This window comes from Populus nigra, chromosome 11 (assembly GCF_951802175.1).
Source record: "Populus nigra chromosome 11, ddPopNigr1.1, whole genome shotgun sequence".
NCBI lineage: Eukaryota > Viridiplantae > Streptophyta > Magnoliopsida > Malpighiales > Salicaceae > Populus > Populus nigra.
Genome location: NC_084862.1, coordinates 1763868 through 1780903, shown reverse-complemented (window position 1 = coordinate 1780903; position 17036 = coordinate 1763868). Strand labels below are relative to the sequence as shown.

At 32.3% G+C, this 17036-nt stretch overlaps 2 protein-coding genes across 2 annotated transcripts; one reads left to right on the top strand and one right to left on the bottom strand.

Annotated features, from left to right (window-relative positions):
- Nucleotides 1–2477: 2477 nt before the first annotated feature.
- Nucleotides 2478–3647, top strand: LOC133668643 (putative pentatricopeptide repeat-containing protein At1g12700, mitochondrial). Its single transcript, XM_062088593.1, has 3 exons — nucleotides 2478–2922; nucleotides 3006–3247; nucleotides 3594–3647. Exons 1-3 carry the CDS (start codon nucleotides 2478–2480, stop codon nucleotides 3645–3647), a joined length of 741 nt encoding a protein of 246 aa, XP_061944577.1.
- A 4828-nt stretch (nucleotides 3648–8475) lies between these two features.
- On the bottom strand, nucleotides 8476–11200 carry LOC133668211 (ethylene-responsive transcription factor ERF054-like). The gene is made up of 2 exons (XM_062087981.1): nucleotides 10856–11200; nucleotides 8476–10715 (listed from the first exon to the last, which is right to left on the bottom strand). Exon 2 carries the CDS (start codon nucleotides 10665–10667, stop codon nucleotides 9273–9275), a length of 1395 nt encoding a protein of 464 aa, XP_061943965.1. The 5' UTR covers nucleotides 10668–10715; nucleotides 10856–11200; the 3' UTR covers nucleotides 8476–9272.
- Between the last annotated feature and the right edge of the window lie 5836 nt (nucleotides 11201–17036).

The window sequence follows — 17036 nt, the reverse complement described above, 5'->3', positions numbered from 1 at the left end:
TTTTAATGTTTTTTTTCTATAAAATATTATAAGAACAGGAGAGGAAAAAACGCAAAAAAAAGTGAGAATTTTTTTGGTTCTTTGGTTATTTTGATGAATTTATAAGGGCAAAATTATAATTTATCATTTTATTTTTTATTAAAGTCTTTTTTTCTCTCTATTTGAGAGAAAAGTCATTTTGAACTTCAAATTTATAATTCTCATAATCTAGGTTTATTTATGGGCCAAGCATGAAAATCATGTACCATGTTTGATTAAAATGGGCCAAGACTTCAGTATACAAAGTTTGGTCCAATAATAAAAGCCCATGGATCCTTATAAGATTAAAATGGGCCATTTAAGACAACGAAAGAAGGCAGAACCTGATGAAGGAACGACAAGAACAAAAAGACAAGGCAGAGAGAGCTTTTTGCTGATGCATGCCATCTGATTGATGCAATGGAAAATCTGGGAAGCTTAAAGAAAAATGAGGATTGTTTTCAGAACTCTTTTTCAAAGGGTTGCAGCCTAATGTTCAAATATACAGCACAATAAGATCGTTAGATGAAGCATAGAAAGGTTTCTGATATATGGAAGAGGATGGCTGCTCTCCGAATGGATGTCCTTATAATGTTATTATATCCGAGGATTTCTCCAGAACAAGAATGCAGCAAGCGCAGCAAAATTTATTCATAAAATGAGAGACAGAGGATTCTCTGCCGAACCCCCACAAAAGCCTTGGTGGTGGATCTGTTATCTAATTAATGATGACAATCTTGTTCTGAACAAGTATCCAGGCTTCCGAGAAGGTTGTCAAGCTGAAAAGGTTATATAAATTTTTCATGCTCGATGCTGTTAATTCATGTTGCAAAAGCAGCTTTTTGTCACAATGTAAGTTATTTTCAGTTCCACCTTGTGAAATTCTGGACAATGGCACCAATCACTTGTTTTTTCTTCATACTGTCATTAGTTACATGTTTTGGAATAGCATTCACCTCTTGTCGATTAATGTGTTCTTAAATAGAGTTAGCTGATGAAAGCTATCGAAGTTTTCTCATATTGATGAAATCCAATGCTATTGACTAACTTACTCACTTATTCCTAATGAACTATCATGGAGTCTTTTCCTGATGAACTATCCTTTGTTTCAGCTGTGATTTCGCTATATATTTTTGTGATCCTTTTAAACGGAAACAACGCAGAAGAAATCATAGTTTGGCTGCAAGATCACTTGAGACAAGCTAGCATTGAGCTGGCGAATTGTGATCGTATTATTACATTATGTGTATAAACTTTAAACATAACTTTTCTGCAGGTAATGTCATCCATATAGAGAGACAAATTTTCAAATTGACTAACAAACAATGGAGGGAAGGTTGGGGGTGTTCTCAACTGACATCAACCCGTGCCTTTTTCTTATTATGAACTTGTGTTCAGATGCTTTAGAACCTTAATTCTGTTTCTTACCACTTTCTTAACATCTAAGCGCTCGGAATCTGCTTCAGCTCTCCCTAGCTCTTGAGATTATTTAGGAAAAAAAATGCATGATCAACGTTGGAGCATTGTCATTTGTTACAACTCATTCTAGGAGCTTAGAACGTAAATATCATAACAGAGGAGATAAACGACACTAACATCATACCTGCTATCTTGTTCTGCAGAAACCTGAGGGCATGAGATCATTTGAAACAAAATTAGGACCTGGTAGCAAGAAAGGAATATCAATGGATACAAGACCTGACACCCTCTCAGGGTGGACAACGATAAAAACCTGGTGCCAACATCAAAGCATTACATTTACATATGTGCATAAGATCAAAATGAAGGTCTTAGGAATTATTTTTCTTTTTCGTTATCTGTTTCTTAAATACTTCCCTAGCTACAAGGCCTTCAACAATATTGGATATCCAACATTTAAAGGAAAATTCGTTGTCGATTCATACATGCATGCCCTGCAGAGCTTGTTGTTTTCCTTACCTTTGTTATGTGAGAAGTTGTTGCAACACTGTTGAAACCGATGCATGCTTGACACTTCAATCACATATAGCTCACTTAAATTGCTAATTAAGCGAAGGTGCTGATAAAAATTACGCGAATCCCTCACGGTGCATATATTATATATGATATAACACTAATCAGATGAACAATCCACTTTCTGACACCAAAACGAAGATCTATAACAAATGGGACGGTTAAATAATTCTTGCACAGCTAGTTTAACCATCAAGCAGTTCGACACTATATGATGTTAAAGGTGAAGATCAAGTTCACCAAGATCACAGGCTCACAGCAATACGGCTCAACTAATAAAATTAGTGCACAATGAATGACCCATGTTTAGCAAAAACAAAAAAAAAACAAAAAAACAACAAAGGCAAAGTTGATGGGAGTTATGATCAAACTCAAACTCATGAAAGCACCAAGGTTAGCATTAGTGTGGTTCATATGAATCAAAATTCAAGTGATGCACTATTTAAAACCAAAAATCCATGCAAATCATGACCACATTTATGCCAAGAGTGTCTAGAAGGGCAACAACATTATATACAAGGTCCATGAAGGTCCCTTTCTCTGGTTCAGCTGGCTGTTCAGAGTGGCCATTATCAGATCTTATACTTCTTTCGTCATCTTCTTCAAGCACCACATCTAGCAGTAGAAGACAAAATGACAAAGTGGGTTCTTTTAATTTTAGGATGAACATCGATGATGCCTTAGCTACCTTCCATCACATGATTCATTTGCATCCTCTGCCTTTTGTTGTCGAATTCAATAAATTATTGTCTGCAATTGTTAGAATGGGACATTATGAGACTGTGATTACTCTTTCCAAACAAATGGAATTAGCTGGTAAGGCTGCTCAAGCCGTGGAATTCTTAAATGACTTTGTGGCAAGAGGGTATCAACCTCATGTCCACACTTATACTGCGATTATCAAAGGCTTATGTAAGATTGGGGAAACTACTGTGGCTTCTGGATTGCTTAAGAAAATGGAAGAGGGGAATTGTTTTCGAAACTCTCTGTCGAAGGGTTGCAGCCTAATTTTCAGATATACACTACAATAATAAATGCACTTCGCAAAGTAGGATTGGTAGATGAAGCATTCGAAGCTTTCCGAAAGATGGAAGAGGATGGCTACTCTCCAGATGAATGGTCTTATAATGTTATTATCCGAGGATTTCTCCAGCATAAGGATGCATCAAGGGCAGTGCAACTTATTGGTGAAATGAGAGACAAAGGGTTCTTAGCAGATGCCCACACCAAAGCCTTGGTGATGGATCTGTTATCTAATGATGAAAATCTGGAAAATAGCTCCAATCACTTGCTCTTTTTTTTCATGTTTTCCATTAGTTACATGTTTTTACTAGCTTTCACCTCTTGTAGATTATTCTTGCACATATATGGATGTTGATAAATACTTGGTTGAAGACTCAAGTATCTTTGGACAAGAGCATGCCTTCTTTTATTTCCCTGATGAACTATCCTTCATTTATGTTCTGGTGTTGCTATATATTCTTGTGATCCTTTTTAATGGAAATTAAGGTAGAAGAAATCATAATTTGACTACAAGGTAAATAGAGACGAGCTGAAATTGAGCTGGTGAATGGTTCTTGCAGTTCCTGCTTCACCTGCAGTACATCACATCAGTTCTAGGAAAATGGAATCATTAGAACATTTATTTTATGCTTCTAAATCATTTACAAATGCATCGAAGGAACAAGATTTTGCTTAAAGAATAAGAAAAAATAATTAATAAGTGCTGACCTCTTTGTAGATGGAGACAGTAGAAGGGAGTACAGACGCTGCTTCTACACAATTTTAAATTATTTAGGAAATATAATTAATTTTAATTGTTTTGTAAACTCACTTTAAAAAAAAAAAAAAAGAGACTTTTTTTATATATTCATGATGGGCTGAAACCCATAATTTGGTGGAGACTTGACCCATTTGGCTATGGACATGTAAAGGTAACTGCTGGTTTTAGTGTAAGCTGTCTAAAATATAAGGTAGGGTTTTTGATCCATTTAGCACCGCCGTTCAACAAGGCCATCATGCGTCATGGCCCAGAGTCCATTTACAACCAACTGAACTATAAGATAAGAAATGAAATGGTGAGAAGTGTTTGATTGAAATAAATGAAACGAAAAAAATGAAGTGAGAGTGAAAATGAAAATCAAATATAATTTTATTTTTATAGTTGGAGATGTAAATAAAAACAATGAATAAAAATTGGAATTCTTTAAAAATAATATAATATTTTTATTTATTATATTAACTATTTCTATTATTATCATCACCCTAACTGTTATGTTTTATTTGCGATGATAATAAAAATTTAAATTAAAAAAAAATATAATATTATTATCTTAATTTTTTATATCATTATCATCATCTCAATTACTATATTCATCAACATCATCATTATTAATAGTGGTGAAGAGAAGCACAAGCCGAAAAGCATTTGATTTATTTTAATTGCTTAAATGATTGTTCAATAATTATAACATAACCTAAAAAGGATTTTAATTAATGAAAAACTACTAATAAAAATAAAAATAATCATAACCTAATATAAGATAGTTGTAAGAAATTATCACAACTCAAGTTAAAAACCAAGTTTGCCCAATTTGACTAGTTGTATTCAGTAATGTTTCTGCAGCACATTATACCTCTTCTTTTTTTTTTTACTTTTCTTCAACTTTGCCTTGTAGTATACTTTTTTAAAAAAATTATGTTTGAAAGTATAATATTAGTTGTTTTTAAAAATAATTTTTATTTAAAAATATATTAAAAAATATTTTTTATTTTAAAAAAATTACTTTTAATATTAACTCACCAAAACAATTTAAAAATATTATAAAATTTAATGAAATGCAAAACCAAACCAGGCAATATCCAGTCGACGCAAGAAATCTCACTTTAGTTGCTGACTTATGGTTGCTGAAAATTCTATCACAAAAACTCCTTCCACTGACTGACCTTGCCGCTGGGATTTCTGCTTTCCCTTGCTTCGTCTTCATCCTTCTTGCTTTATTGCAGGCATTTTACAGCCTTCCACCTTGGTCCTCGTCATCGTATAATCACTCTTCCACCATCCCCTTCACTTTTCCTCCATCACCTCTCGTGACGGTGGCATTAATTTGTTTATAATATATTATCATTATTACCACAGACCCCATCATCTGCACATCTTCCATCATCACCATCACATTTATTATTTATAGAATCACTATTCATTGTATTAAATATGTTAATTTTCTTTCTGATTTTTTTGTTATTATTTCAAATACAGTGTTGGAATTAAAATGAAATTATAATTTCTCTACTTCTATTCCCATTCTTTCATTTCTATTTCAGATTTTTCACTCATGATAATTATTTTTATTTTTTTCCCCTGGGGAGGGGAGAGGGGAGAAAAAACCCAGCTTTTTAAGAACACAGGAAATTGTTGGAGTAATTGTAGTCTCCTTCAATCTTCTCACTGGTCCATTTGTAAAATTAAACGAATGCTTATTTAGAATAAAGCATCAAATGAATCATCAACAACACACACACAACGCCACTTGTCAAAAAACTAAACAAAATGTATGGGATGATGTTCAAAATCCAATTGCTTAAGAATAAGGTCTTTTTATGGTTGAATTATAGATTAATCGAGTGTTTATAAAATTAAATCTACTCTTTATAGTAAAGAAAGTTAATCTCTTGATGAAACAAATCTTGATATCTAAAAAAAAAAGTTTTTTTTTGGTTTATTTGAGTATCCTTAGATACTTTAAGTTAAAATCTTTATAGCAAGAAAATATAATAAATGTGAAAAAAAATATTAAATTTTAAGAATAAAAATGTGTTATTGTTTTGGTATAAAATGAATGCTCTATGTAAATAAATGATATGTATGTGTTGAAAATGAAAATTATAAATCTTTTTATTTAGACGATACATGAGATATTTAGATCTTATGAACCTTTTTTTTTTACAAACATTCGACTTAGACTACAAAGTCATGCCCAGAAAGAGCTATAATATGTGTCGGGCCCAAAACATCGAGCAAGATGCATGGGCTAGGCATGAGACTTGAGTCCACAAAGCGTTGGATGAAGGTCTCATGCCGAGGCTCGAGCACCACACCCAAGCCCATAGGATGCTAGGCGCACGCCTAATACCTAGGCTTGGACACCACGCTGAAGCTCATAAGGGTGCTTGGCGTGTGCCCATCATCTAGGCTTCAGCATGGTGCCCGAACCCATAAGCGATAGCATGTGTTCGACAACTAGGCTTTGATGTTACATTGGAGCTCACAAATAGTAGCAAGTGCCTAGTGTTTAGGCCTAGAACCATAGTTTGGGTTTAAAGCTTGTTTTTAAAAGCCTACATCATTATTAAAATAGGCTTGGATCACTAAAAAATATTTTTTAAAAATATCGATAAGTCTTGGTCCATTAAAATGATTGTTTATTATATCTTAAGAACCTAAAAAGAAAGGACTCCAAATGTTGACCATATAGTAAACTTTTAGTTTATTAAGTTAATCTCTAATTTTCTATAACCTTTTTTTCAGAAGTAATTGATCAATTCTCTAAATAATCCCCCCAAGGACTCTGGAACCGGCTGAATTCAAATCACAAAACACTCAGTATTTAATTATATGTATATATGGTCAAGTCCTATTCATGTTTCCATACCAATATTATTATATATTCACACAAAAAAAAAAAACAATTGTTCTTACGCATGGATAATGACCGCAGCCACACCTTGACATCAAGATGTTGGGTTTGGTTTGCAGAAAGGAACATCAACATCTTCGTCCATAGCTGCCTCTCCCACCATGCTAGATATTTACAATGCCTTGTCAAGTTCATGATTAGCAACTACATAATATTTTATAAACTACATCGTTTTCCTAATTTAGCACTTTCTCATGACTAATCCATCGTTGTCGTGCCGTCGAAAGTAAGAAAAATGTAGATGATCTCATTGGACGGCAGAAATGGCCCCCACAATTTCAAATTAGGACAGCAAATGCATTAGCCTAGCTAATCTTAAAGGTTTACTGCCATAATTGATAGTTGTTTATGGTTGCCTCTTTATTCCATAATTTTTATAGCTATGAGATGTGATAAACAATTCCTGAATCCGGTGAGGATTCCCAGACAAGAAATATTATCTACAATGAAGTTTTTTTTTTAAAAAAAGAAAAACTTCCATATTGTTCACATTTTCGAAGATTATTCCCTTCTGCAGAATATGCTTGTGGTCATTCTGCTTTGAATCCCACTATGTTTTGTAGATTTTACGATTCCTCTCATTGTCTTGTAGGTGTCTTCTCTTGCTCAAGATTTTTGTTTTTTAGTACTTTATTCTTCCTTTTTTGGGCTCGAGATATCGTCACTTTGAGTTTTCATTTATCAAGACTGATCAACTCTTTCAATAATAGGTTTCAGGTAGACTATACTTATCAAAATAGCTATATATATATATATATATATATATATATATATTCTAAATCCCATTACAGATCTAAGATAATAACATTGGAATGTACTTATTTACCGTTCGAATCAATATTCGAGAGTAAGCTCTACGGAGATTTTAGTTGTTAGCAAAGCTCGATATTTGAAGATGGTTGATAGCTTTTGGTTATAATCATATGATAGAAAATACATAAATAGTGAATCAATATATTTTTTATTTTAGAAGGATAAAAATTAATTTTAAAATTTTTTATAATCATCTTTTTTATTTTTATATATTTGTCTTCATTTTTTAACTAAACATGTTTCTATATATTTTTTTATTTCTTTTTTTACAGGTACATTAATCAAACAAAATCTTAAAAATCATCACTTTAAGTTTTAAACTTCAACAAGTAATAACGCCATACACATTCCAGCATGCATATTGACAATGACTTTAATCATGTGGATCATTTGTTTGCTCCATCTTCTTTTTTTTTTCTTGTTAAAAATCTTATTAATTTAAAAGTTTAAATTATTGGGTAAGATATTAAAAATAATTTTACATTACTCTCTAACACATTCCTAAGATGAAAGCTATATAAACTTAACAATGGCATAAACTTATATTATTTTATATATAATTTTTATTAATTAAAATAATTGTAGTGAGATTCAAACTCGTAACTATTTATAATATTAAATGATCATCTTAATTTAAAAAATTAAAATGTTAGATGAAGTTCTTTAACACTTGTTTCATTGGACCATTACCAAATAGTGTATGAAAATAATATTGGATCCATGCAAATTAGTATGTTTATGTGTTAATTTCCTGTATTCGGAACTCTTTGTTGATTTCATACCTGAGGCAGATTCACAAACCTCAGATCTTCCATAGAAATTGATTGTAACTACAATCATTCCACACCAGAATTTATGTACCGTGAAATAGGGTTTCCATCAAATGGCGAAAAAAAAATGACTGAAAGCAAGCAGAAATATAAAAGAAGGGTTAAAATGGAATGAAAACAGCACATAATGATGAAAAAGAAAGATGATGGTACTGCAAATTGCATACTATGTATCATTACAACTACTGTTCATAAAAGAGGAGACATATCATTACATGTTAATTAAGATCATAACATACTCCAAAATCTATAAACTTACAAATGTCTGATTCCGTTCTCCAAGCAGAAAAACTAAGCTTGTGATGGATAGACCAATGAAGAGGGAGATCACCAAACTGTCTCCTTCTATGCCGGTCCTGATCTTAGAAGTTGACTGTCTCCAACATGACATGAACATCTAAGGAAAAAAAAATAAAAAAAACCATGACTGGGAATACAGTATGAGACTACCTAGAGACTTGATAGATAATATCATCTGGAAAGAGAATGCATGAGCTATAAAGCTAAATTCTCATTGCATAAAGGCCTGAAATATGCAGCCTTTGTGCAATAGATGCAATGGAAAAGGATTGAAAGGATCAAGAAAATGTGTGCAGGAGGTTTGGAAAGAAGGAAAAGAAAAAAAAAATGTAGGGGTTTGAAGCTTCTGGAATCCTGATAAGGAAGCTCAGCTCCGAGGGAATCACAGGTTGTTTGTGAAAAATCTGCAACCAGTGAGGAAAATAAAGTGGGCCTAGAGATAATTTTCCTAAGCACAGCAGGTCACAAATTGGTTGGCTAAAAAATCTGCAACCTGTGAAAAAAATCCAAGGGCTGGTCCAAAAACCTCTTACAAAAGACTAAAATTGAGAGAGAAAAAGTAAAAGATATCGGCTACTACGCTATACCAGAAGAAAACTAGACTTGTGGGTGACTACGTCAATCAATCTTGATCCTTCCAGAAGAATGGCTTCGTGGGGAAGGAAGAGGAAGAAGAAGAAGAAGCTGAGCCCATGTTGTCTTGTTGTCTCTGGAGATCAGAAGAATCACTAAACTGCTGTTGATTTGGAGTAACAAAAGGAAGGTGTGATTGTAATAAAAAATTGTTAGTGGTGTCCAAATCGTCCCACACAGGACTCCCTGGACCCCAACCTGCTTGAATAGCATTATACCAAGCTTCTGCCATGTCTCCCCACATCAATTCCTGAGACCCCGAAGTGCCTTCCCCTCCACTGGACCCCACTGCCTGAACCTCATCACTCACCGTAGCCCCACTTGAACCCAACCCGGAATCATCATCAGGATGGTCTCCTCGGGGCTGTTCTGGCGGCGGCGGCGGCGGCATGGTTTCCACCTGCAAGTTAAGGCCTTCCTGGGCTTGTTTTGGCATTGAACTTTGATTGGGGTTCGGTGGAGAAGAAACTGATGAACTTGGAGCTGTGGAAGTTTCTTTATCTTTGTTGAGGAAAAGTTCAGGGAAATTCAGCCTAGCATTCTCTCCTCTCAACTTAAAAGCCTCGCGATCATAAGCTAAGGCAGCATCTTCTGCATTGTCAAATGTGCCTAGCCAAAGGCGAGTCCTATTTCGAGGGAGACGAATCTCAGCAACCCATTTTCCCCAATGCCTTTGCCTCACTCCCCTATAAAGCTTTGTTGTATTTATAGGCTGAATCGGTGGCCTAAACAATGGCCTCCCATTTGGCCCCAGCCTGTTCATCATCATCATCCTTCCTCTCGGACTTAAGTTCAATGCGTCATTCCAGTACTGAAACAGCTGCTGCTGCTGCTGCTGCTGGTTAGCCAATGCAGATTCTCCAGCAAAAAACTGAGGATATGCAATGCCATATTGCTGGTTTTGACCAAAAGAAATCATTTGCTGCTGATTCTGTGCAACTTGAGATGGTGGACGAAAGATAGTTGATGAAGGGTTTGTTCCAACTTGCTGGTGGAATTGAACAGGTTGATTAGACCCTTCAAAGGCAAAAGGAAACTGAAGTCTTGAACTTGAAGATGACACAGGCGAAGACGACAAAGAAGGAGGATATAAAGACAGAGTAGAGGCAGAGCTAGAAGAAACAGAGAAAGAAGGTGGTAATTGATGAGCTAAATATGCAGAGGATTGAGTTTGTTCTTGACGTTCAGGGCTACGGATTTTTTTGGAAGGCCTATCCGACAAGGAAGCTTCACCAAAAACCGGCTTCCATTGCCGCCTCTCAAAGCTAATATCAGCTTCTTTTCTGCCTCTATCAAGCTGCCAATCTTGGTCCATTGCCAGCCTTTGAGTTTCATCAACAACACCCTTCTTGGATTTTCCAGTGTTATTCTTAGCTGAATCCATTGATAGCTACCCGTTCGCTCGCTCTCTCTTGAAAGATTCTATTATATGCTAAGGGAAGGAATAGAATTTTCAGGATAAGACACCACGCAGAAGCAAATGGGGTAAAAAAGAAGAGTGGAATCAAATGTGTCAGAAACAAGAAAACCAAACCAAATCTACAAAAGCAGAAAAATGGAAAGTAACAATACCAAGATCCAGATTTAGTCAAAAAGATTCGAGAATCTTGTATGGAATTTAATGGCTAATCTGATTGAAGTAAAAACAGAATCGGATGCCAAACATATCAAATCTTGAGCACTCCATCTCTAAGTCTCATGAAAATGAATACTGATAAGAGAGCGAGCGCGGGGAAAAGACAGGTAGAGAGATCCAATGGGATGTTGTTGCTGTTTGGTTTTTCCTGTTGGCGGTGGTGGTGGTGAGGTAATTTCGGCTTTTGGTATCGGAGGAGTAAAATTGAGAGTAGTTCAAAACAGAGAGAAAGCAGGGAATAAACAGGGGAGTCTTTCTTTTTGTAGTTGTGAGAAGGGGGAAAGCAGGGGAAGTGGGTTTATATGTGACTTTTCGGGAGTTTGAGATAGAAGAGAATTTGTAGAAGGCTCGTGGTTGGTTAGCTTAATTTGGGACCCACACGTTTTGTTGCCTTTCAAATATCGTTGCTTCTACACTAATTTGCCTCTTTTCCTCTCTTTCTCTCTCTAATCTTCCACACAAATTCTATATTATTATTGCAAAAATGTTAATTTGGTTTCCTTCAGCTTAAATCAAAGTTAAACTACGATCCTACGGTGCTGTGTTAGAATTGAAAATATTCGGTATCGTGTTTCTATGTATTTGATTATATTTTAAAAATATTAAATTGATATTTTTTTAATAAATTTTAGTATGTTTGATGTGTTAATATTAAAAATTAAAAAAAAATATTTTAATACATTTACAATTAAAAATTAATTTTTGAAAAGTATCTCACATCACAATATCAAAAAAACACTAAAAAAAAGAATCTTTCTTATTAAAAGAATTATATATTTTTTAATTTCTTTCTTTTATATTTCTCTTTTCTCTTTTACATGATATAAATATCCGGTAGTAATAAATTTTTTATGATTAATATTTTAGTATAAATCCAAGTACGATTTTGCTCATAAAATATGGTAAATTTTTAATCTTCGTTGATATGAAGATAATATTTTAGTTTTTTTTCATATCATGATTGCAATATCATATTGAATAAGGGCATCTCTCCTATCAAAGGACAAGAAAACCGAAACTACTCGACACAGAAAAAAAAAAAAAAAAGTCTTTCTTTCTTCATCTAACCTAAGAGAAATTCAAGTTTAAACGCTTTTGACAAGAAATAAGACACCTACCACCTGGCTAAAATCTTTGGAGATTCATGCACGCATTCGTTTCTTCGAACTTTCAGCCGTGACTGGCCAATCAGGAGCCACTAAAAGGTGTGGAGGGTCGGCAGAGTAAAATATAGTAGCTACTCGAACTTCAATGTCCGTACAATTGTTAGAGATAATTTTAGTGACATTACTCGGTGTGTTGCTCACTGATCGATAAGGTCTCGAGGAACACATGCTTGTGAGAGTGTGGTTCAAACAGCATCTTGGGCAAAGACAATTAACAATTAACAATTAACAATTAAGAAATCATTTGTATATAAACTAAGATCAATGTAGGTTGCGGGATTATTTTTTTAATTTAAATAGACAGTTAACGTGTTTTCTTGTATTTTTTTTATATATAAATGATGTGGGGTTACGTTATCGATTTAATAAATTTAAAAATAATTTGGATAATTTATAAAAATATAATTTAATTAAAATATATTCAAGAATGCATTTGAAATAACATCATGATAAAACAACTAAGGTTAATTTATTAAATTTACAACTAAGATTATGAGATAGTTATAATTTTATAAAAAATAAATTAAAATAATTTATGAAAGCTAATTTTTAATAACTCAATATTAAATGATAAAATTAAAAATAAAATTAATTAAAAAAATAATAAAAAAAGCTTGAATTAACTCGGATTAACCTACTAAAACCTCGAATCGAGTCATAAAACTTGGATAACCTCATAAAACGTAAGTTGAAACAAATTTGAAGGTCAATTCTCAATCAACTTAACGTTATATGATAAAATTAAAAAAAATCAATTAAAAAAGACAAAAAAAAATGATTCAACTCTAGTTAACCTGTCAAACCTACGATCTGAATTATGAGATCGGGATAACTTTATATAAAAAAATTAAAAAAAATTATAAAACTCAATCATTAATAATCATAATATTAAAAGATAAAATTAAAAAATTAAAAAATAGTAAAATAAGAAAAAAACTGAAAAGAAAAATCAAAGTACTATTTTGATAAATAATATTTTGTAAAAAAGTGAACAATAAATTTATTTTCTTTTTTAGTTTTTGTTAATATATATTAATGTTTGTTTAAAATTTAATCATAATTTAAAATTTACTTATACCTCAATGGATTATTAGAAGATTAAAACGTCTTAAAACTTGCACATATCTATCCTCTCTTGCGTTTGAAATTCTAAACAAAGAGAAAGCGTTTGAAATTCTAAACAAAGAGAAATGGATTGAGAATGGATATAAATAAAACTTTAATCTATTACTTTAAACACTATCATACCATATAAAAAGTTGATCAACCTAGAAAGTTAGATAAGGTTAGAATATATCTTATATTATACCCTCCAACAATAAAAATTAAATATGCTTTTGTGTACCCTTAAAGGGTTAGTACTAGGTTACACATTGAAAACCACACAAGGTATCCCTCTACCCACAATATATAAATGAAACTACTGGCAACTCAAGTCCACAGCAAGCAAGCATTTTATATTATGAACATCATCCTTCCTTTTGCTTGAATACTCACAAAAGTTTGGCATCCATCAAAAAACTAGTCAAAGTTTGGTCACTAATTAATTCGTTGCAATATTTCTCTGATATTTGTACATTATTTTAGAAACTTTTTTTATGAAAAGCTGTGTTAATATTTCGATGATATTACTAATTCAGCTGCAATTAATTGAGCGCATAAAAGCACCCAAAATAAATAAATAAATAAATACAGCCAGAAAAAGAAAAGGAGAACCTAGTTAACATGCTATTGCCGCAATATCATAAAGCATGAACAATAAGTTTTTCAAGCAATAAAAGACAACAAACAAATCATGGTTATTATAATTTAAAACTATATTATTTAGATTTAACTTAAATAGTATTAAAAAAACTTCATTCTAATATTTTTTTAATAATTTTAAAATTATTTTGTTTTAAAATAATTCTAATCAACACGGTCAATCTATTCAATTTATAACTAAGTTTTGGACTAGATCATGACCAAACCAAGTTCAATCAATGATTTTCTATGTTTACTCTATGATTAGTAGAGTATCTTCAACTGATTGCCCATTTGATAATTCCCAAGAATTATTAATTCACAAATTATCATAAAAGAGTAAGATTTGAGTGTGTTTTAAAACTGTACTTGGTATGAAAAAGTATTAGATTGATAATTTTTTTAGTATATCTTGATAATTTTGACTTGCTAATATTAAAAATAAAAAATTTATTTTATTGTATTTTTAATATAAAAAATATTTTTAATATACATCCTTCACCACAGTATCATAAACAGGAAGAAGAAGACGACTGTGTGGTCTTTCTTATGCCACAGAAAAAAATGATCATCCATCCACTTTTATTAGGGTTACAATCACTTTCGGTGAAAGGTATTCAATCAAGAAACAAAGAAAGAAAATTGTCGAAGATTCTTCGCTGTTTTTTGTCTTTGGAAAGTCAACATTATCACAGTGTGTCGGTGTAATCGGCACGTGTCGGTGGTCCACCCAGCTACCCCATCATTTTTTTATTTGTTTATATTTCTCGAAGTCCAACACTTCAAGAAAATTAATAACTTTCGACGTAGAACTCCTTTTCTATTTCTTTAATAGAGTTTGGTTCGAATTGATAGGTGAGTTTTTTGTAATAGCATTTTAATCTACAGTATAAAATTATAACAAAAAAATTGTTTTCCTGAATATATTAATTGCAATGCAAATGATTGAATGTAGTAATTTAATTAATGTGCATAACTTATCATATATTTTTTTTAATATTCAAAGGGAAAAAAAATATCTATTCTATGGTAAGATTAGTATGAGCTTCCCAAGTTTTGTACCGATTAAAGTTTTTATTATAATTAATATTTATTTGTTAGTTCAATCTTGACTCCGATTAATGATAAATATTTAAAATACAGGAATGTTTTTTTTAATCATGAATACATTTCTGAATATAATTCATTCATAGTAGCCCTACTAAAAGTCAAATCTATTTTTTATATCAGCACATTAAAATAATAAAAAAATTTAATTTTAAATAAAAAGTCTTTAAAATTTTATAAAAATATGTTTTTTACTGAAAAAAACACAGAGATAAAATTGATACTAATTTTGCTTAATGGGCATATAATTAAACAAAATCCACACAGAAAATACATATAAATATTAGAAATTATGATATTACATGTTAGTCACTAGAAACTCCTCTTCTAATCGATATTTACTATAAACAATGCCTGACACTCTCAAATGTTATTGCGCGAGAGTGACTTGGAAATAGAGGAAACCCAGGATAGCAAAACCTGACCATAACGTCTTCTTCTCTTTGAAATAAATTTTTTTTTTTTAGTAGGTCAAATATCAAGCCACCTTAGCTTAGTGACCAAGACAGGACAAGCTTTCTTTTGAAGCTGGTGACCCAAGTGAAGGACACGTGGTACCTATTCCATCACTGTGGCTACATCATGAGTATCTATCTCCGGAACTAGAAAGAAAGAAAATATCTTTGCTAGTTCTTACAACCAATCAAGAACAGTGAAACATGTAGATGTCTTAATTTGAAATTAACCCAAAAATATCTATGTTATTGGAACAACCGGTGAGTTACCTTTTTATTATTATTATTATTAATGGTATTTAGATATGCTTGCATACATCTCAATTAATCTACGTGGATGTAAGTTATTGAAATAACACGGATGTAAGTTATTGAAATAACACGTGAATTGTTATCTTAATTTGATAGATTAATATTAATAATAAATTTTATAGGATTATCTAAATCATTAAAAATTCAACGAATTACTATTTACCGGCCGGTTCTTACGTCCACGCAAGAACATGGAGACAATTTTTGACTGCCTGTTAACTCTCTTTCTTTGACCATCCAACATGCAATCACACCAAATTTATCTTCTGTGTGTCTCTTTCTACACAAATCGTGGGGCATATGCATGAATATGTCACGGAGTTTGTGAGAGAACCCCACGGAGTTTGTGAGAGAACCCTCTGACATTTGCGAAGAAATGGAAGCATGCATGAGTATCTCACAGATTAGTGAACTCCTTTCACAGACATAATTCCATGGATCCATCATACTTTGGCTGACAAGGAGGCAGCCATGCCTCCCGTGGATCATTTCATAACATGGTAATTAATTGATTTCAATTTTATCCATGTCAATTCATGCAAGTAGCTGTCAAAGGCCTATTCGTGGTTATTTGTAATAAGTAACCTCGTAGTTATCACCAAGAATCATGATGCATAAAGAAGATAACCAATGCTATTATTTGTATTATAGTACTAATTATATATTTTGTTAATGAAATATATGTAAAGAATAATGAAATAGCTGTCAAAGGCCTATTCGTGGTTAAACACTTGATTAGTTGGTTCTTCACTAATTTAATTAATTTCTCAAGAGCTAATTTTAATTTCATGCGGTCAACACATATTTTCATTGGTTCCTGCCACTCTCTTTCGTAGTGAGCTTGAATTCCCGATTCAAAAGAAAATCTTGGTCCTTGCTAGAAAGGGACTGCACTAGACTAGAAATTAACCCTAAATTATTGAAAAAATAGACATCATTATAGGACATGATATATCACAACAAAATCAATTTTCACGTGCAATTAGCCTTGAGATTAAAAATATCTCCCACAGACACATATATATTGGAGAAATCAGTACTGTGTTCAGCAGTTATATATAATTAAAGTGTATACAAACTGATTAGAATATTCATGTTAAAAAATATATATATTAATTTGTGATGTAGACATGTATATTTTATTAACAAGATAAAAATAAAAATAAAACTTAAGTAAACTTCTATTACCATTCTAAAAAGAACATAAAAAATCAAAACTCCTACTATTTTTTATTATCCATTGTAGTGCTCAGAGAATATTTCACATCATATATAATGGTTACTAGATGGCATGCCTGCGTACTGTTGCGAGCTTATGAAATAAATGTGTTTAA